The sequence below is a fragment of the Sus scrofa genome, chromosome 5 (assembly GCF_054392235.1).
Source record: "Sus scrofa isolate SSC_HxYL_T2T_F1_AM1 chromosome 5, Sscrofa_HxYL_maternal_Yorkshire_Landrace_v2.0, whole genome shotgun sequence".
NCBI classification, from domain to species: domain Eukaryota; kingdom Metazoa; phylum Chordata; class Mammalia; order Artiodactyla; family Suidae; genus Sus; species Sus scrofa.
The window spans coordinates 31,264,528-31,286,967 of NC_139387.1; the positions used below are offsets into that span (position 1 = coordinate 31,264,528).

General features: G+C 44.2%; 1 protein-coding gene and 1 long non-coding RNA gene across 5 annotated transcripts in view; one reads left to right on the forward strand and one right to left on the reverse strand.

The window, feature by feature from the left end:
- LOC146403301 (uncharacterized) overlaps positions 1–22,440 on the forward strand; it is an 83,239-nt gene that overhangs the window by 54,118 nt on the left and 6,681 nt on the right. The window contains exon 2 of one of the 3 annotated variants that reach the window (XR_014803499.1): positions 16,717–21,482. The exons of the other annotated variants lie outside the window; for them this stretch is intronic. This is a non-coding gene — a long non-coding RNA (uncharacterized LOC146403301). The remainder of the gene's footprint in view (positions 1–16,716; positions 21,483–22,440) is intronic. 3 annotated transcript variants of the gene reach the window in all.
- PPM1H (protein phosphatase, Mg2+/Mn2+ dependent 1H) overlaps positions 1–22,440 on the reverse strand; it is a 272,860-nt gene that overhangs the window by 5,858 nt on the left and 244,562 nt on the right. For both annotated transcript variants that reach the window (XM_021091936.2, XM_084956249.1), the window contains one exon: positions 17,081–17,232. In XM_021091936.2, the coding sequence (XP_020947595.1) occupies positions 17,081–17,232 (152 nt within the window). The remainder of the gene's footprint in view (positions 1–17,080; positions 17,233–22,440) is intronic.

A 22,440-nucleotide genomic window follows, 5' to 3' on the forward strand; every position in this document is an offset into this window, starting at 1 on the left:
GCGCCACAGCAGTGACCCCAGCCACTGCAGGGACAATGCCAGATTCCTAACTCGCTGCACCACCAGAGAAATCCAAGAGTCTTATCCAACAGATTTCAAAGAAATTTAGTTCTACTGGTAGGACCATATTTAGTGAGGATGTATTACGCTATTAGCCCGTGCCACTGAACATAGAGTTTACCTTTATTCTGATTTCGTGTTGACCAAATAACCTTCTAATTATGATCTGCCTCCCCGTGTAGGCCTGCCTATAGAGAAAGAATGAGCTAGTCATTTGTACTTTAAGAAACTCAGTCCTCTTTCTCCATATAAATGTCAGCTGGCATTTCTGCAGTTTGCAGATCCATCAGGAAAGCTTGGTTAAGGTGAGGCCAGCTCGGATAATGAATCTGCTTCTTGTCTGTTGATTAAGCCAATTTCTGAGCCTGAGAAGCTAAAAGCCAGACTCTGGTAAATCACCAAGATAATAAATGTCACCCTCGAAGGCAGGCCTCTTGGAAAGCAGCCCATAGCCCGGGAAGAGCAGAGCACCCTGATGTTGCCAGCGGCCTCTTCCTGCGTGGAAGTGTCTCTGAGCCCTGCCTTCGGAACTGTGAATTATGGAATTCAGAACCACAAAGCCTCTGACATTGCTTCTGTTAAAACCCCTGATGGATTTACCCACTCTCAGGTTCAAGGCGACCTGCATCTAGCCCTGTCATTACATTATTTAAGAACATAGTCTGTGGCGAATGATGTCCAGCTTGTTAAGATTCCAGGCAGTAGAGTCTATTCATACAGCCCAGGCAGCAGAGAGAAATGGAGCTCATACTGCAGGTGGCAAAGAGAGGCCATTACAGTTAATACAAAATAAATGACTTTTCTCCTAGAGGGTGGGTGGTAGGTGAGAAGGAGAGATGCCTCTTTTTCTGTCAGTACTGAGAAAATTATCTGTTTTGAAATAGAAGTCTCTTAGGTTACACTTGAGGGAAGATGCAACCAGTTAGCCCTTTCTGAGGGTTCTCTTCTTACTGAGCTCAGGAAGTAAACAGAAAGGATTCCGAAGAGGCCTTTGGCTAAAGAGCCAAATCAATGTCCCCATATCCACATACTGCCACTCATATACTACATTCAAAAGAGCTTTCCGATGCTCACCCTAGGAGACTCTTGGTTTTGTATTAAATTGTATGTCTGATATATAACCTCACATGGAAAGGCAACTGGCACTATCCAGTGATGTTTATTATCCTGGTGATTGACCAGGGTCTAGAACTTAGCCTTTCAAGCTCAGAAAGCTGGCTGAGATAATATATGAGTTTGTAGATGCATTGTCAGGGCTAAACACACCTTAATCCAGCTCGTGAGCAGACTAGGCACAGAAAATTATGGCAGCTTACAAGAAAAGATGGCTGGCAGCAAAAGGAAGTTACTCAAACATATTAAAAAAAAAAAAAAAGATAAAAGAAGTAGGGACCAGTCTCTGTGACAAGTCTAGAGGCAAACCATCCTATAGGCCCTCAACAGGTCCTGTAGTCATGGGGCAGCGACTGAGGTCAGAACAAGGTTACGTCAAGGGCTTAATTTCCAAAATATACAGGCAGCTCTTACAGCTCAATATCTTTAAAAAATTGATAATAAAAAAATTAATCAAATGGGTAGAAGACCTAAATCGACGTTTCTTCAGAAAAAGATATACCGATGGCCAACGGGCACATAAAAAGATGCTCAACATCACTAATTATTAGAGAGATGTAAATCAAAACTATAATGAGGTATCACCTCACACCAGTCAGAATGGCCATCATCAAAAAGTCTACAAATAATAAATGCTGGACAGAGTGTGGGGAAAAGGGAACCTCTCACACTGTTGGTAAGAATGTTAATTGGTACAGCTACTATGGAAAACAGTATAGAGTTTCCTTAAAAAAACTAAAAATAAAGCTACCATGTGATCTGCGTCAATCCCATTCCTGGGCATCTATCTGGCAAAAACCGTAATTCAAAAAGATACATGTACCCCAATATTCACTGCAGTGCTGTCTACCATAGTCAAGATATGGAAATGACCTAAACGTCCATTGATGGAGGAATGGATATATATATAAAAACATACAAACACATACACAATGGAATATCAGCCATAAAATAGAATGAAATAATGCCATTTGCAGCAACATGGATGGACCCAGAGATTCTCAAACTAAGTGAAATCAGACAAAGACCAACATGTGATATCACTTGCGGAATCTAAAAAATACTACAAGTGAATCTATTTACAAAACAGATTCACAAACATAGAAAGCAAACTCATGGTTACCAAAAGGGAAAAGGAGGAAGGGGATAAATTAAGAATATGGGATTAACAGATAGCGCACGACTATATATAGATAAACAATAAGGATTTGCTGTATGGCATATTCAATATCTTGTAATCATCTGTAATGGAAAAGATTCTGAAAAATATCCATATTTAAAACTGAGTCACTTTGCTGAATACCTGAAACTAACAAAGTATTGTAAATCAACTATACTTCAGTAAAAAAAAGTTAAAATCAAAACAGTGCCTACTTTGTTTTATTTAAGTCACATAAAACTATCATCCAGGAGTTCCCATTGTGGTTCAGCGGTTAACGAATCTGACTAGCATCCATGAGGACTCAGGTTTGATCCCTGGCCTCACTCACTGGGTTAAGGATCCGGCGTTACCCTGAGCTGTGGTGTAGGCTTGCAGCTATAGCGCCAATTAGACCCCTAGCCTGGGAACCTCCATATGCCGCAGGTGCGGCCCTAAAAAAGAAACAAAACAAAACATCATCCATAGTTAAAAGCAATAGTCAGGGTGGTATTGCCTGATACTGCCATTGCTGGTGACTTTAGGTATTGAAAAAAATGGCCAAATTTAGCTTCGGTATTCTAAAAAGCAGTATTAGGTCACCTGGAAAAGATGGTGAATATTAAGGTTTTATTCTTTTTTTTTTTTAATTTTTTTTTTTTTGCTTTTATCTTTTTAGGGCCGCACTCGCAGAATATGGAGGTTCCCACGCTAGGGGTCTAATCGGAGCTATAGCTGCCGGCCTACACCACAGCTGCAGCAATGCCAGATCTGAGCTGAGTCTGTGACCTACACTACAGCTCAAGGCAATGCAAAATCCTTAACCCACTGAGCAAGGCCAGGGATCAAACCCACAACCTCATGGCTCCTAGTTGGATTTGTTTCCACTGCACCACAATGGGAACTCCAAGGTTTTATTCTTTAAAAATGGTCATTGCCTATGTCAAGATAATAACTTCCCTTGAGCCTGCATTTCTTTTTATCATCCATTCAGTCTTCCCTTAGGTGAACTCCTTGAGAGAGAAATCCATTCTTGCTTCCTCAATTTCTTACTTCCCTTTACTAATCTGGCCTCCTACATCTTGACCTAAAAGCTTCTCTGTCCTCATTCTATTTAACCTTTCTTCAGCACAGATGCTATACTGCCGACCATCTTCTTTAACCTTGGTATCTTTTGTTTTCTTCTTGAGTTCTTTTTTTTTGGGTGGGGGGAGCGCAGGGGCAGGCAGGGTGCCTCCCACACCCCTCCACACTCCAAGTTCTCCTGTGTCTGAGCTTTCATGACACATAGCATAGCTCTTCTTACTTTCCTTTGTAGGTTCCAGTTAAGACTGAGGAAGAGTCAATAAATGTTAACTTATTTTCACTGCCAAGGTGGGACCTCCCCATCTATGGTCCTTAGTTAAAGCTATCCCAAGACTTTTAGGCAAGAAATCTTTGTCATTTTCAATGCTCCCTTCACCGTGATACCTGGCAATGATAAAAACCTAAAGAAGGCAGTGTAGGACTTCTAAACTTTCTATTATTTTAAGTGTATTTCATTAGTGGTAGATGGCTAAGTAAAATAAAATCTAATCTTTATGGTTATTAAAATGTGAGTTAAGTCTGTTTATTGTAAAAACTGCTATTCTGAATCTATTTTTGCCATCATTCACACATACATACGTGCATAAAATTTATTTTGTATTTTCCACTTAGTGTGTTTCTCTTTCTTTCATTGCTTTCTGTCAGATTGACTGCTTTCTTGAATACCTTTTTCCTTCTCCTACTGGTTTAGAAGTGATTATTTCTGTTGTTTTAGTGCTGTCCTTAGGTTTTTAACATATAAGTTAATTGACGTTTGTGTCCTTCTCCAGAAAATAAAACAATCTTAGAATGCCTTTTTTCATCTTTCATGTTATTGCCTAGTATTTTAACTTTGCCTTATTTTTAAACTTCCATTAGTCATTCTTATAATTTACACTCTATACTTATGGAAATAAACCAACATACTGACTTCTTTGCTTTTTCTAGTCCATTCCTTCCTTCTGGACTTGATTTCCTTCTGTTGAAGTACATTTTTAGCAATTCTTTTAACAATGCCTATGTCAAGATAATAACAATGGTCTGTGAGGGATAAACTCGCCAAATTTTAGGGCCACAAAAATCTTTATTTTTGCCTTTAATCTTGGATTATAGCTTTATTGGGTATAGAATTCTAGATTGACTGTTATTTTCCCTTAGCAGTTTAGAGATAATATTTCATCTTTTCTGACCTCTCTTTTTAAAAAGGCTGTCCTGTTTCTGTTTTTTTTTTTTTTAACAAGTAAATATTTTTTCTCATTGGTAGCTTATTAAATTGTTGATATTTTATTATTGATGGTATGAACTTCCACTGAGACAGAGAGTGAGGATTTCTTTTTATTTATCAGGGTTGGAAATTAGTCTTACTCCTTCAAAATGAGACAATATTTCTGATTCTGGAAAATTCTCAACCACAGATTTTTTTATTATTGCTTCCCCTCTATTTTTAAAAATAATTTCTCCATAATTTTATATTTTCTCCTATTAGATCCTTCTCCGTTTACCTTCCAAACTTCAGCCTCTTCCCTATGTTAAAAACCTCTGTGATAACTTTCAATTCACTAATTTATACTTTAGAAGTTTACTGCTTGATCCATTTGGTAAATTATTTCAGTGACATATTTTTCACCATTGTTAATTTCTATGTGGTTCTTTTCCACATCTACCTCTTTTTACCTCACGGTTCTGTCTGTACAGGTTTAAAGTTTCTCTCAAACTATTCTATTAGGTTTACTTTGGGGTGGGGGGGGACTAGAGGGAAGCCTCTGTTGTGTCCAGTTATCCTTTCCCGTGGTGGGTTTGAAGGTAAGATACAAGCTTCTCTTCATTCGGGTTGTTTGCTGTGTGCCCTGGGTTATCTACAAAGGGTTTCAAATTTGTCTTCACTGGGGGACCCTGTGGGTTCTTCCAGTGTCAGAACATGTTTTATGTGAGTTTCTTGCTTAGGATCCCCACACCTTAGGAGTGGTATGAAGTTAAATCTCACACTTTCCCCAAGGGGTGGGCCTCCCCAGCCCCTCTTCAGAGAACCACAGTTTCATCAGATTCCTGCCATCATCCTTGCACACCTGCGCTTCAGGGAAGGCTGTCCCAAGCTGGGTGGGAAGCTTAGGGAGAACGCCTCAGACCATTCCTTCCAATGCTGCTGCAAGGAGCTCACAAGTCCTCCACCTCACGTCTCTGCTAGGCTTCCTCGCGAATGTGACATTCCACCCGCCCCCGTAAAAGAGTGGTTTGTGTGGACAACTGAAGGTCACTGATGAGACGCTGCTGCCCAGGAAGTGAACAATGCATGTGAACTCTTGGACTGGTTTCCTGATATTTCCTTCATGCTACAGGAGACCCAGTGTTGAAATGCAGTCAGAAATGGCATTTAGGTAAAATGAGGCCACTTGAGGAAGGATCCCCACAAGTGGCCTCATCTTATCTAACTGGCACTGAAAAGCTCAACATAAGCCCAGGCATGGGGTTCTTGGGAGAGGGTTTCTGGCCCCAGCTCCAATTTCAGCCAGGCGGGTGGCCACTTAGAGCCCATCAGCATCCATAGTCAGTGCCAGCTTGCCCCAGGCACAGCACCACTTGTAAGGCTGCTTTACATCAAGACTGGTGCCGGAGGAAAAGAAGAAACATTTTCTCTGGAGAGGAAGAACCGCTTCTCCTCCAGTTTCATTCTCCAGTTTCTTTCAGACCAGGGCTGCCTGGTTTGGTGACAACAAAAGAGACTGGGTAGTGTGGCAGGAACACAGGAGGGCTCTACTGAGTTTGGAACTGAGGCTGAACAGAGGGTGCATCTGCCAGAGAGGGAGCCCTGTGGGGAGCGGCGGGGGGAAATCTGAGTCAAAACATGAACTGTAAGCACAAGATATATAGGAGAGTAGCCGAGAAGAATGTGGTGCAGCTGAAGACAGTGATGGGGACATGGATGCTGTTACGTGCTGCCCAGGAGAGGAGCCCTGTTATTGAGGAAGCTGGATGTGGGGTGGCTCCAGGGCTGGGACCCAATACATTCAGAAGTGCGGTGGCTGAAGTACCATCACCATCTCCTAACCAAGCCTCTCTCTGGGAGATGGGCTTTGTACTTCAAGAGCATTTTTCTTCTCTGGCTGAAGCTTTCAATATTGATTGACCGAGCTCTGCTGAAAGGGATGGCTGCCAGGGGATCAAACTTGGCAGCAGGGCAGGGCCTGGCTCAGAGGCTTCCTCGGGCCAAGCAGGAGGGAGCAGAGGATAGCAGGCGAGGGGGAAAAAGCAGAAGAGGAAGGCCAGAGGCTCTTTTCACAACCACTATCAAAGTCAAGGTGGCAGGAGGCCAGATGGTAAATCCTCTGTCTTCTCTGTGGACCCTTAGTTCTTTCACATCCTATGTGGGGCCTACGAAGGGCTCCAGCTGGGCTGCCATGGGTCCTAGCCTGGCTGCACCGCCACCCATATCAGGGGCTGTGCAGGAACTCCGCAGCCTCTTATTACTGCTGAATCTGGAATAAGGATAGTGCAGGCCTCAAAGGTTTTACCAGGATCAATGAAATCCTCTCTAAAGCGTTTTCCTCATTAGAAAAATGCCCCCCTTCCTCGCCCCACCCGACATGCTTCCCCCCACCCCCAAGAGTCTTGCCTGAAGTCATCCACCTTTTGGAGAGTCTTTTGCCACAAGACCACATCTGAATCAGCCCCAGAGTATCAAAAGTAAGTCAGTTTCAAGCTGTCACTAGGCCTCGAAGTCTCTTAACAGGTCTAGTTGGGTGGGAACTTCTATTTGCCATTTGGATGGCCTTACAAGAGGGAGGGTAGGTGGCAGGAACTGGGGAATTAATGGGTTCCGAATATTTGCATATAAAAGGCAGCCTCCATCTGTTGATGCCCAGCAGTAACAGAATGTGATGGGAAGGGAGGAGAGATCCTCTTTGCATTCTGAGCAGGCTTCTTAGATTTAAGAGATAGAACAGCTCTCCCAAGCTTTGGAACAAGGGCAGGGATCTGTGGTGACCGGGTGCGGGGGGGGGGGTGGCTTCGAGGGGGCTCTTTGTTGTGCTCGGAACCAGGCAGCTTGTCCAGGGAGGACATGGCCTATCTTGGGCTCACTGCTGGGAGCTGAGCCACATGTGTCCCTTGTCTGGCTCTGTAGCCACTGAAGGTGCTCACACCAGCTTCTGTCCCCTGCCTGGAGTCCAGGGGCTTCACTCAGGCAGAGTACCTTGAGACTGGAACAATGACAGCTGCTGTGCACAGCAATGTCACTGTGTCTGCTGGAGGTTTGTGTGCCAGCAGGTACAAGACCACAGACTGGGGAGAGTTTACCACCTCCTGGGAGAGGGTGAACCTTGTCCACCTCTCTGCCCCCGGCACTAGCTCCCTGGTTTTTCGGGGTTGGTGGGGGGCGGGCATGTTTATTTTGGTTCACATCCCCAACAACAACATTTCGATGAGAGGGGGCATAACAGACCTTGTTCTTCTCCATTCTCCCTGGCACGCCCTTTAAAATGCCCTGATGTTCCAACTAAGTGGCCACAGAGCTGTGCTCCAATGGCCACATCAACAGCATGGAGGAAGGAAAGATGGGCCTGGCAGTGGGCTGTTCAGAGGCTGTCAAGGGCAGGACTGCAGGCTGACTCCCAAATTCCCATAGATCTGAATATGCTACACAATGCAGAAGAAACAAAAATGCAGATCTGACCACCAGATCAAACACTCTCCAATTTGTTCTTAAAACCTATAATTGATAGGAGGGTGGGGCTGGGGGGGGGGGCTTGCCTTTTTTGCATTTGAGACATTTTTTTTTTTTTAAGGGCTGCACCCTCGGCACATGGAGGTTCCCAGGCTAGGGGTTGAATCAGAGCTGTAGCTGCCGGCCTCCGCCACAGCCAGCAATGCCAGATCTGAGCTGCATCTGCGACCTACACCACAGCTCCTAGCAACGCCAGATCCTTAACCCACTGAGTGAGGCCAGGGATTGACCTGTGTCCTCATGGATGCTAGTCAGATTCATTTCCGCCAAGCCATGAAAGGAACGCTGAGGCATAGTTTTTTAAAGCCATGTGGCACTGGTAGAAATTAGTTCAACCAACTGCATACCAAGATTTCATAAACGTAACCTTTGTCCTTTGCCAAAACAAGTTTCATACGATCAAGGTAATACAACCAAGCATTTAATACCCACATTAGTATCCTGCTGTCAGTGTTGGTGGGTGTTTAACTATTAACTTTCCACTGATTAATCTCTTCCCATCAAGGCACACAGTTATCTGAGCTCAAGAGAGCAGGGACATGAAGGATGACATCTGAAGCATGACCGTCGAGAAGGCTTCTCTCTCCGGGGAGATGCTCTCTGGAGTTCATGGGTACCTGCAGACGTCATACCCCTTATCGAGCTCCTCAAGTGCCACAGCAGGGGGACTGAGGGTCATTAGGTCCAAGTCACCAAGATGAGGTTTCCAGAGACAGATATTTGGGAAATAAAGGAGTAGGCAAATAGAGCCAATTGCCACGTCTTGCCTGGGCATTTGAAATGTGAATCCATGCCATGTTTTCATGGGCAGTTAACTGATCTCTGGCTCTGGGTTCACTCAGCTTTGCCCACACCTTTCTCCTTGGGCAATATTAACAATGTATTCCTTTCTAAGGAATTAGTAAGCATCTTCTTTGCATGGTACATACTTGCCTTCATTCTGAATATTCTTTCCAAGAGACCCACCCACTAAACCTCCAGCCTTACAGGTAGTCCATCCGAGATATTTTGCCCCAGAAAACCCTTTGCGGGCCTTTCTCTGAGAACCCTTGCCCAATTGTGCGGGATGTTTGGCCGCATAAGAGAATCGTAGGGAAATTAGTATAGAGAGCGACAGGCTGTGGAGCCCAGCCACCCCCCTGGAGAATGTCATCTTGGTACATCTCCTATCAACGATTCATTTCATGACCCCACAAAGGAAGCACAGAACCACCAGCGCTGCTACACTTCAGGGCATAATTCAGTAAGAAGAGAAACAGCAACGGCCCTCATATTCTGGCTTGTCCACAAAGCCTTTTAATTTTTTGGTTCCTTTGTCAAGATAGTTCAAAACAACACTGTATCTTACTGAGGACTTAAGCTGCAATGGGGTCAGGAAGGTCATACATTTCCGCCTTCCTCTGCGAAAGAGGATGGTGTGGGGGTCAGAACTGTGCAAACATATTTTCCTCTTAATCACCTTTTCTTCACAATGCATCCTGGAAGGGGAGACACTTTTTTTTTTTGGCTGTACCCAATGGCATGCAGAAGTTCCTGGGCCAGGGACTGAACCCATGCCACAGCAGTGACAATGCAGAGTCCTTAGCTGCTAGGCCACTAGGGAACTCTGGAAGATGGTATTTTAGATTTTTTCACTGGGAAGGATGTCATCAGAGGAAGACAGTGCTGGCAATTTGTCACAAATGGCTGCCACGAAGAGGAAAGAAAAAGAAAAAACCTGAACATGACATAAACAAGAGCCACATAATCAAATGGCAAAACCTAAAAGTCCTTCCTGTTACAAGGTTAATGTCGTGTCTCCTTCTGTCCTGCGGAATTTCTAGACAAAAGTGGGCAAACTCAGCAAAACGCCAAGTAAAATGGGCCCATTCAAAATGTCAAAAGGAGGAATTCCCATCGTGGCACAGTGGTTAACAAATCTGACTAGCATCCATGAGGACACAGGTTCGATCCCTGGCCTTGCTCGGTGGGTTAAGGATCCGGCATTGCCATGAGCTGTGGTGTAGGTTGCAGAAACGGCTCGGATCCCGCGTTGCTGTGGCTCTGGCGTAGGCCGGCGGCTACAGTGCCGATTCAACCCCTAGCCTGGGAATTTCCATATGCCACGGGTACGGCCCTAAAAATACACAAACAAACACACAAAAATTTCAAAAGAAGAAACATTTTGTCACTGTTCTTGCTTCGTGCCCTTCCTCCCTCTCAGGCGGCCCGCGCTGGGGAATGCATCTTCCCTTTCTCATTTTTATCAAACGATGAGCTGGCCTGGTCAGCCCCCTCCGATTTGGACCCAGGAACCCTCCCTTCCTTCACTCCCATGGTTACACAGGCAAGCCTGAGGTCCTGGGCAACACTTGCGGAGAGATGAATCCTTCTGGCTGAGGAAGAACTCATAGAGCTACAGGAATGATAAGGGGTCTTCATCACAGAAATTAGGATTTAGGCTAAACTTTATTAGGACGACTTCCTCCTATTTCTTGTTTGCATGATGAGATCAGAACAGCTCCCATTGGGAAGGCTCCCTCAGGGAACCCGATACCAGGGTTTTTGAGTCTACGCTCTCCATGGGCCTCCCTAGGAGACACACTGAGCCTGGGCGGGAGTGTGGGGCCCTCCTTCTAAATTACACAGGTACATGCCAATATGTCACACACATGAACGACATCATTTACATGATGCCTAAGTTGTGAGTTTAAAACAAAGTTTGCAGTTCCTGCTGTGGTGCAGTGAGTTAAGAATCCAACTGCAGTGGTTCGTGTCACTGCAGAGGTATGAGTTCAATCCCCAGCTCAGCACAGTGGGTTAAAGGATCTGGTGTTGCCACTGTGGTGGTAGGGGTCCTCCCAGAACAAGGGAAGGCAGTGGTGCACAACCAGCATCTGTGAGCGCACATGCAACTTGGTGGCAGTATGACATAATCAGTATCCATGCGCAACTTTGTAGCATAGACTGTCCAACCAGAATTTACAGAATGTATGTTATCTTATAAGGGGGACAAAGGGACCAAAGTGTAAAAGAAAAATAACAGAGCCTATAAAGACAGCGCCCCTATAAAGACAGAGCTCAGCCTTTGGGTATGAATCTGCTGGGCCAGTGCTGGCATGAATAAACGCTGCTTCCTGGCAAAAAGCCTCAGTGTCCCATCTCTCTGTAAGAGAATCCTGCAACACCACAGCTGCTGCATAGGACACAGCTGCAGCTCAGATTCAGTCCCTGGCCCAGGAACTTCCATATGCCATGGGTGTGGCCATAAATTTTAAAAAATTAAATAAAAAAAAATTAAGTTTGTCTGATTTCCCAAGATGGCTTAAATTACTAAGGAACACGTAGGGCAGAGAACCAATCTGTACCTCCTATTTTCACCGTGAGATTGTCCAGAATGTTTTCTGATTGTGGATCAGAATGAATGAATTACATAAATTCCATATTGTTATCACAGACTCGTTCTTCCAATGGTGTTCACATTCATTTGTCTTGTGAATGCCTGAGGGCTGACACAATCAGCCCCATTTACCTCTCACTTCTCACCCGTGGCCATGACCCTGCACTAAACCCAGTCTGCCATACTGACCACTGGCTTCCTTGAAGGCACCGTGTTCTCCCTGCCCGCTGCCACCCCACCCTGCATGGCCTGGCGCACCTTGATTCCTCAGGCTGAGCCTGGGCATCCCTTCTGCTCTCTTGGCTATCCCATGAATCATTAACACTGTAACTTCCTTAAGCTCCTGTGACCTCCTCTAGACTTGAAACTCCGAGAGAACAGGGTCTTTTGTCTTCACAGATTCTTCCCCAGTGTCCAGCAGGCCATGGCTCATAAAATAGGTCCTTCATACTTCCCCAAGGAATGACTGTGAATGGAGTTATTTAGTCAAGAGGACATCTCCCATGTGATCTCACTGTCTTAAGCTTTCAAAAACCAAACAGAATTGTAAATCAACTATATTTCAATAAAATTTAAAAAAAGGTAAAAAAAAAAAAACCCACAACTAACCAGAATATTTCTGATTTCCACCTGGATATTCCGTCTCTTAGCAATAAAACTATGCCCATCTTATAACTTTTCTCTTCACTCTTTCATCTTTCTGATAAAAGGATTCTTTCTTAGGCTTTAGTTTGCCAGTTTCCCTGAAAGGCAAATTCAGAACCTCCTTCTTTCCTGCCCTTTTGTTTCATGGAGATCCCTGTAGGCCCTGATAATGTAGGGAACAAGATCTCATGAACCGAGGCACCTGCTCTGACCTGGCATGCATCTGCCCAGCGACAGCACTGCCCACAGGTTACCACTCCTGGGAGGGCAGATTTGTTGCCATGGAGAGACAAGGGCTGGTAAGCAAAACCACGCCAGCCTGAAGAGATTTTTTTAAAGTGTCTACTGCCTTTTTACTCATACCTGTCAGCTGGCTTTGCAAAGCTTTAGAAAAATAATTACTGTAGAGAAAATCAACACGGGAGTGTTGCTAACAGGTAGGATAGAAAACACAGATTAAACCTAAAAGCTCAACAGGAAAAAAAAAATGCATTCAAATTCAAATAAAAGAATCTTACTTGCAGTACCATCAATTTCTATGCACCTGAGCAAAATTATACCAAACAATTTGGAAAGAGAGAGACTATCTAGCTTTAATTTCTTCCTGAAGGATTTGTGTGTGTTTGTGACATACATACATGAAACATATAAAAGTAGCAACAAACATAGAGTAACAACAACAAATACTCAGTAATGCTTATTATATACCAAGCATTTCACTTTCTACATGTGCATGTGGTTAGGACTACTGGAACCCATTTTATAGATTAGGAATCTGACGCACTGAAAGGTTAAGAAACTTCCCCAAGATCACAAAGTCTAGAAGGGGCAGAAGAGAGGCAGTATGACTAGATCCATGCTATTAATCACTAGACTACACTGCCTCTCAAAGCTGACATACAAACGAAATGTAACAGATACACAGTGTACAAATAACATGAGCCGTCAAGTACCCACCATGTAGCTGAAGAAGAGAACATTGCCAGCAAGTATCTTAGAAGCTCACTGTGGGCCCTCCTCAAGCACATGCTCCCCTGGCTACCTTTTTGTAAGACTTCAATTACACCAGCATTAGAGCCACCTGGATTGTTTGTTAAAACACAAATCCCTGGGTCCTACCATTGGAGTCTTATTTAGTAGATCTGGGGTGGAGCCTGAAAATTTCTAACAAATTCTCCGATGATGCTGATGCCATGTGGTCCACGCTTTCAGAACCACTGCTCCAGGGTAGACCTAGGAGTGGGGCTTGTTGATTATAGAATATGCATATACCAAGCTGTGTTCAGAGTCTTTTTCTACAAATTCAATAACCCAATTTTTCTGTTGGGTTATTTGTGTTGTCTTTATTGTTCTGTGAGAGTTCATTATGCTGCAGGGGTATGAATCCCCTCCCTGGTTATACAAGTTGCAAAGATCTTCTCCCAGTTCATGCCTTATCATTTTATTCTTTCCTCTTTTTTTTTTTTCCTTTTTAAATGTTCGCACCTGAAGCATATGGAAGTCCCCGGGCCAGGGACTGAATCCAAGCTACAGCTGTGACCTACACTGTAGCTGTGGCAATGCCAGATCCTTCAATCGACTGTGCTGGGCCAGGGACTAAACCCGTGCCTCTGCAGAGACCAGAGCCACTGCAGTTGGATTCTAGCCAGCTGCGCCACAGCAGGAACGCTAGTCAGTTTATTCCCTTCATGTCATCTTTGAAGAACCAAAGTTGGTAGTTCTAATGTAGTCAGGGTTATCAATCTTTTCTTGGTTGTGCTGTGTCTTAAGAAATCCTTCCCTACTGTAAGATCATGAAGCTAGCCTATGCTATTTTCTAAAAGTTGTATTTATTTTTCTTTCACTTTTATGTCTTCATTTGCCTGGACTTGATTTTCGTTTCATTCCTTTTTAAGACTGATGAATATTCCACTGTATTATATAACACATTTTGTTTATCCCATTCATTTGTTGATGGACAGTTGGGTTGCTTCTACCTTTTTGCTACTGTGAATAATACTGCTATGAACATGAGTGTACAAGTATCTGTTGGAGTTCCTGCTTTCACTTTTCTTGGGTATATACCCAGAAGTAGAATTAATAAATCATATGATAATTACATGTTTAATGTTTGAAGACCCGCCATATCATTTTCTACAGAAGCTGTACCATTTTACATTTTTAACAGTAAGGCACAAAAGGTTCAATTTTCATCACATCCTCACCAACACCAAATTCTCTGTTTGTTTATTTTGAAATGGCCAACTTAATGGATATGAGGTAGTATATCATTTGATTTGCACGTCCCTAATGTGTTTAGAGAGACAAATTTTGGCTTTTTAAATTTTTATTGCATATTTGTTCTCTATTTTGTTATCTTTCATTTTTCCTTCCATTTCCCTTTCTGGATTTATTCTGCTGTTTTTAATTCCTAAATCAGATGCTGTTGTTGAAAATAAGGACCACAGCCCTAAATTTTTACATCAGGAGAGTTGTTTACTGACTGCTTGCACACAGGAAAAGAACACACAGTCTACAAGTAGACAGCTTCACTCCTGTGGCTCCTTAGAACCCTGAAGTTACAAGAATTCTTTTATACATATTTACAGGAATAATTTAGGCAGAACTAGCCTAGTAACACAAATCAGCTCTCAAGATATTCTGAGAATATTCTTGATCATCAAGATATTCAGAGAAACATCTTTCTCTATGGTGAAAGGCCTCTTTTTCTTTTTATGTGTCCGGGAGTCCAGAGTTTGTGGGCAGGGGTCCTGGTGATCTGGGGGAGTGGTGCGACCTGGGCGGGGGGTTGAAAAAGTTACTTTATGATAAGGAAGGAATATAGTCACTTCTGGCAGGTCAGGGATGAATGGAACCATTAACTCATTAAATTAGAAAAAAGGCTCAAAATTCAGCCTTTAAAGTTTTGATATGTAGTATATTATTTGGGCCCTAGTAATTTCTAATTTTTGTAACTTTTTGCATTTATAAGTTGTTTAGAAGTTTGCTTTTTATTTGATGTGGGTTTTCTCTGACTAGTTTGAAAATTATCCCTTATATTCTTGTATTCATTTTCTTAGCCATTTTAACACATTTAAGGTCTAAAGTTAAACATTTAAACCTCTTCAAACAGGACTATAGTTTAGTATACATTAGCTGATTTCTATCCCCCCTTGCCAATTTATATGCTGTTTTTATTTAGTAATTGATCATTTTAATCCACACATCAGACATTCTTATTACTATTTTCATATAGTCAGTGTGTGTTTAAATATAATCACATATTTACCAGTAGCTTAAAAATCCATCTTACTATCTCAGATCTTCCATCTGGGATCATTTCCTTTTCTTATCTGAGTACATCCTTTAGAATTTTCTTTTTTTTTTTTTTTTTTTTTTTGTCTTTTGTTGTTGTTGTTGCTATTTCTTGGGCCGCTCCCGCGGCATATGGAGGTTCCCAGGCTAGGGGTCGAATCGGAGCTGCAGCCACCGGCCTACGCCAGAGCCACAGCAACGCGGTATCCGAGCCGAGTCTGTGACCTACACCACAGCTCACGGCAACGCTGGATCATTAACCCACTGAGCAGGGGCAGGGATCGAACCCGCAACCTCATGGTTCCTAGTCGGATTCGTTAACCACTGCGCCACGACGGGAACTCCTAGAATTTTCTTAAGGGGAGTTTGGGTGGCAGTAAAATGTCTGTTTTGTTTTATCTGAAAAGCACCCTCTTTATTGATATTTTTACTATATACAAAAATTCTAAAAATTGAGATCTTCTTAACTAACTGAACTTCACTGTCTTGGCTCCTACTGCTGTCTTTGAAAAAAAAGTCAGCTATTAGTATAAATGCTATTCTTATGCATTTGTTTTGTCTTTCTTTCTGGTTGCTTTTACTATGTTTTTTATTTGTTTGTTTCAAGTTCTTCAATTTCATTATGAAATATCTCCTTACGATTTTTTTCTTAATTTCTTCTGCCTGAACTCTGTTGGGCTTCCCAGATCTTAGGTTGAATATCATTCAGCAATTCTGGGTTGGAACTTGTCTTTTTCTTCCCATCTATAGTATTTCCTTTAGCAATTCTGTGTACCGCATTTTAGGCCATCTTCCTAGACTCAATCTCATTTCACACTTTTCTTCTCTTTGTCTCTCTGAGCCATATTCTGGATTATTTAGATCAGTTTTTCAGTTCACCACTGTACTCTTCAGGTGTCTCTAATGTTTAATCCACTGAATTTTTTGTTCCTACTTATATATTTTTCATCTCCATAAGTTCCATTTCCTTATTTAAAAATCTGTGCAATCATTTTGTCCTAATTCACATTTTCAATGCTTTTTAAAAAACATTCCTGAAACATGCTAAAATATTTATTTATATTTTGACTGATAAATCCAATAATGAAGTATTTACAAGTCCAGCTCTCCTGCCTGTTGTTTCTACTGGTTTTTATTTATGGTGACTTATTCCCTTGTGTTCTAAGTGAAAGCTGATTTTTTTTTTTTTTCCAGAGCAGATTTGTGTTTATTTCTGAGTCACCTAGGGTTGTTTAGAATATTTACATTGCCATTATGCTATAAGGACTCCCTGCTTTAATCTTTCTCTCCTGTTTTTCGAAGGAAGCAATTCTCCAACAAATGAAAATCAATGCTAGGAGCATTTGCTATCACTCTTATCAGAAGGATCACAAATTGAATGACTCCCACTTCAGAGGATATCAAGGAAGAATGTGAGAAAGATACACCGGTTAAAATATTTCACAAATCAAATTCTTGATCACTCCTATCTAGGTTTAACTTAAAGATTTTTATTTGGCTGTGAATAAGCAATGTAGTCCCTTTTGTAGCTTGCTTACTAAACCGTCTCTAACAGCTCATGAATGATAGATCGTGAATGATGAAAACTGCATAATTAGTATTCATTTCAGTCACATCATGAAAGACCCCTTTAGGGAAAACTCTCCAACCAGAGAAATGCACAAACCTGTGAGGATCATCTGGGTCACAGTTAGGAAGAAACTGAGTGATTGCTTCTGCCACTTCTTCATTTGATAAAACATCCCAGAGTCCATCAGTGGCCAAGATCAGCACATCATCTGCTCCATGCTCATATTTGGAGAGATCATAGACTCTTACCTGAAAAGAACGGGAACATCTCTGGTTAAGAAGTTGGGAGCACATCATTCTCCCTCACAAGACTGGCTTCTGATTTCCCTTCCCTTTTCCTGCCCAGCTCAGCAGTTTCCCAGTGTGCATTGTAAGGCTTTCAATTATGCAGCAAGCTTTGTGGCCAGAGCTATCCTCCTTTGGAGACTTGCTATATGGGGCTCCAAACACAACTGTGAATGGGCCCAAGAAATTAATGGTGGACAAAGAAGAAATTAGCTGAAAATGTAACACCTGAGATGTGGCTGGAACAACAACTTACACACAGTGGTAGCCAGAAGAGCAGCTGGAGGCTTTGCTGCCTTCCTTCCTTTGCACATCCATCCCACAGACATTCATTAAGGGCCTGCCCTGTGCCAGGGCTCTAAGGGTGACGATGAGAAGCAGATTGCCCCGCATGTGAGATTGTAGTCTGGGGTAGAGGGGCATAAGGCCAGTCTAGGATCCATGGTAGCTGTTCCATATGCATTGGCCTAGGACTAAGGAGGCGCTTTATTCAATGCACTCACTTGACACCTTTTGGCTTACCTGCTCTGAGGCCCATGGGGCTGGACTCATGTAAGGACAGGGCTCTGATGCTCCTCTAGCCTAAATGGCACCGTTCACCTGCCAAGTAAGTCTCCTAAGTGTGTCTCAGCACCCTTCGTCTCTCCTCGTCTCTAGCACCTGGAATGACTTGCATGAGGTGGCTGTATCCACCTCCACCGAGGAAAAGAACAGCGTGACCTTAGCAGAACTAATACTAGAAATCAAGCCTGACTTGGGTTAGGCTACAACGCCATGTTCACCCTCCTTGAGCAGGATGGGGGAGAAGAGTTTGGGATTTCATTGCTGTTCTCTGCTAATTTGACAGAACCAGCCCCATGAGCTGAGGACAAAGGCAGGTCCGTGGCATCAGTCTTCCAATGCCTTCAATCACCTCATCGCCCTATTTTCTAAAAATAAGTCTGAATGAAAGCTGTAGGCCAGGGGAGGGGAGGGGAGGGAGGAGGAGGGAGTGTAAGCAGCTGTTCCCCGGCCCCATCACAAGCAATCACTGTCATGTCACCTGGGATCTAGAGAGAATACAATTCTAAGCAGCCTACATAACGGTCATATCCACACCTTTAAAAACCAAGTCTCCTGTGTTTTAGAAAAGTTTGTACAGGCCAGTGAAGACCTGCCACAGTTTTGGTGCTGTGGACACGGACTATACCCAGCAGCAGAAAACAGCAGAGTGCCCCACACCTGCCCACAGAGCTTTTGGAAAATGAGCTCAAATGAAAAGCAGCCTCTGTGGCTGGTGAACAAGATGCAGCAATTAGTTAATAGCCCAGCACATGGACCACACTCAGGGAAAGACGGGACTGGCTTTTAACATCTTCCCAAAAATCATGTTCACTTCAGGGTAAGTTTACATTCTAGAGAAGGCGTTGTGCCTTGTGAGGCAAATTAAAGAAAACAGGAGGGGAGATCTTAAGTTTACAGCAGACTGGAAAGTCCCAAATGCCAAAATTCTGTCCTCATGCCACCAAACTCATGTGGTTAGATTTTTACTCTAGAGCAGGAACCAAATCCCTCTGCTTTAACTTCTGTGGTTCCTGGTAATCTCAGAGCAATGCTTCGGGACTGTTATGTGCCTAGGAATCAGCCCGGGGTTCCTGCTAAAATGCAGATTCCAGTTCAGTTCTGGGGTGGGGCCCAAGAGCCTGCATTTCTAACTCACTCCCACATGCTGCTGCTGCTGCTGCTGGTCCAGGGACCACGTTCTGAATACCAAGGCTGTAGAGGAATCCTACTGGTTTGAAAAAAAGGAAACTCAGTGGCCTCCGTGATGCCCATATAGACTATTCCCTTAGAGGAGGCTATAGCGAGGATAGCAGGTGTCACCTCTGGGCTCCCAATTTCAAGTCCTGCATCACTGTGTGGTTCCTTCCAGTACGCAAGTACCTTTGCTTACGAGAGACTGCTGGCTTCTTATTGGGTTATATCTACAATCCCTTTCTGTGATAATCTGAGCTCCATAGGATAGAAAATGTTAGTGAGGGAAGTGGGGCGATGTAGATGCCCGGTGGCCCAGTCTCAGATGCCACCTCCGCTCTAGCTCCTTCTAAAAGAGAGGTTTCTAGGGCTGAAGATAACATCCATTTCATGTCAGGATCTGCCCTGTCTAGCGGGTGTCAAAATCTCTTCTAAGCACTTTCTGCGGGCCCCCCAAATGTGGAGGAGATTGGAGCGGTTTTAGGCCGACATTGTCCTGCCCCCTACTCACATGGAAATCTGGCCAACACAATGGGTGTGGCTTGATGAGTAGAAACATGTTAGAAAATGTTCCTCTTCAATTCCGTCAATAAATTGAATCCTTCCCTAATTCCGCTATTCACATTTCCACACACCACTCTCTGAGGCAGTTTCCTTAGCCAACGTGAAAATCCCTTTCCGTACCCTTCTCCAAGCAATTGTTATGTAAATAATCAAAAGCTGGTCTCCATCCTATTCCCTGAGGCACTCCTCCAATTAACATCCTTTTAGGTTTTTTTTACAGCTACCCTTTGTTTCCTGCCCTTTAGCCAATTTCCAAGGGACTTTGCCAAGTTTCCAAGGAACTCGTGTCTTCTGTATTAACCTGTGATGCAGAACATTTTGTGAGTGTGCTCTCGGAAAAGCCGGACTGCCACGCAAGACGTCTGCATGCGTGCTCATCCTCCCCAGCAGGCTCGGCCTCAAAGGGCTCCTGCGGGCTCTGGAGATTGACCTTCCCTCCCTGGAGCTGCAGTGGGCCCTCCAAAGTTCCCCATTCAGTTCCTCACACTGTCTTCATGTTCCATGGAGCCTCACATCAAAGGCTCCCCAGGACTCAGGCATCAGGAAGAGAGTCCCTGGGAGGGAGGGGTGTGATCAGCAGAGGCCTCCATGGGAAGGGGCGAACCGGGCCAGGGCTCCTAGAGGCTCCTCCCCACGCTCCCATCTGCCAAGAGAGGGAGAGAAAGGCCACAGGGATCTGAGATTCTGGCTGCTTCTCAGAGCAACAGAATCTGAACAGCAGAGACATGAGGCCTGGGTGGCTCCAGCTGCCCTTCTGGTCCCTTCACGTGTTCACTGAGCACTTACTGTGTGCCGACAGCTGTGAACAAAAGTGACAGCGCCCTCACAGCTTCTAAACTTGGTGCGAGACATACACATAAATGACAAGGTCAGAGGATGACAGGTGCTTGGAGACAAGTCAGGCAGGATAAGGTGAGTGACATGAGGGCCATTTTAGAAGCGGGTTAAGGAGGGCCTGACAGTGAACAGAAGTCTGAACAAATGAGGCCACATCCAAGGTCCTTTCTGGTGCCTCCCTCTCCTTCCTTTGGGGACCTGTCCCTCCCCTGGGTTAAGAGCCTGTGGGCATGGTGTTAGACTAGCGGTGAAGAAGAGAGGCTGAGGTGTCACATGCCACCCTCCGCCGCCAGATCAACCTTTGGGAGACCAAGAGCCGTCATCCTCTCTCTCTTCCGGGTCCTCTGCAGACACAAGGCTCTCAGGTCCACTAACACAGTGTTTACCAATTTGTACCAGCCGGGGTTCACTTGTCTGTCTCTTCCACATGAAGAGTTACTCTCAAACTTCAGTGTGTTTAAGAATCACTTGGGGGTGCAGATTAAATGAAAAGCCCAGGGCCCAACCTTCAAGATTCTGACTGTGTAGATCTGAACCCAGGCATCAGCCTGTGTAAACAAGGGTAATCCCAATGCAAGTGGTGGGGGGAACCTCACCTTGAAAACACTGTCACAGGTTATAAGCTCCCCTGGGGGGCGAGGTCTGAGTTGTCCTATTTGTTTCTGTCCTATTGGAAGCCACGCAATAAACCACCAAATGGAAGCACTCCCCTTGCTGGACATTCACCCTTGTCCTGCTTACAATAAACACCCAGAGAGCCGGTCACCTCGTCTTTCCCCCAAAATTCAACTTCTGGAGGCTAGAGATCCCATTTGGCATTTCTTCCATGGGCCATAACTTTCAGAGTGAATCCCTCTAGATCTTCGGGACACACATGCTGAGACAAAGAGTAAATGGGAAGAAGGGAGGGAGAAAAAGAATTTTTCAACATACATAGTGATTCATTCAGAAGAACCCCTGATCTTATGGTGCCCCCACAGTTTTAGCTTATAAACTCCAGTGCCCCCAGGCAGTCAGCAAAATGTAATGCGCTGAAATACAACAGAAGTAGCAGACTTTCCTTTTTTTCACAGTACTCAGTGGAGCTGCTAACAAAAACCTCTCAGTATTGGGGGAGGGGGGGGGAGCAGGAAGAAGTCCGGGGGCACCAAGGGTCATGCTGTGAGCCCCCAGATCAGCCAAGAGCAGGAAGAAGTCTGGGGGCACTAAGGGTCATGCTGTGAGCCCCCAAATGAGCCAAGTGCTGACGGCTCTCCCAGGGCCCCCACTTTACACAGGAGCTGGGGACAAACAGCTCTTTAATATGCACCTTCACTTACTGCTTGGCTGCCAGCTGTACCTAATATTTGTTCAGCACCTAGTATGTCTTCACCTCTTTGCTCTGTTACTGATAATTTGGGTGACCTGGCAAGAGAGCTCAGAGTACTGTAAGCTGATGGTGCTTCTTGAAGCAATGTTTTTTTTTTTTTTTTTTGGCTGCATCCATGGCACGTGGAAATTTGAAGGCCAGGGATCGAACCCGTGCTACAGTTGCAACCTGCACCACAACTGCGGCAACATCGGATCCTGAACCCACATGGGAACTTCCTTGAGGCTACTTTAGGGTACTTTTTTTTGTTTGTTTTCTTTTGTTTTTTCTAGGGCCGCACCCGTGGCATATGGAGGTTCCCAGGCTAAGGGGTCTAATTGGAGCTGTAGCCGCCAGCCTAAGCTAGAGCCATGGCAACATGGGATCTGAGCTGGGTCTGCGACCTACACCACAGGTCACAGCAATGCCGGATCCTTAACCCACTGAGCGAGGCCAGGGATCGAACCTGCAACCGCTTGAGGCTACTTTAAAAAAGAATCCATCTATTCTAAAAGGCAAAAAAAAAAAAAAAAAAAAAAAAAAAAGAATCCATCCATTCTGCCAGTTGCCAAATCCCAGCTGCTCCTCACAGCGTTCACATCTTTATCAGCTCAGCAAATTCTCCAAGCCTTTTCCCCTCTTGAGTACTCAAGGTAGGATGAGGCACTCCCACGGCTCAGGCCCAGCTG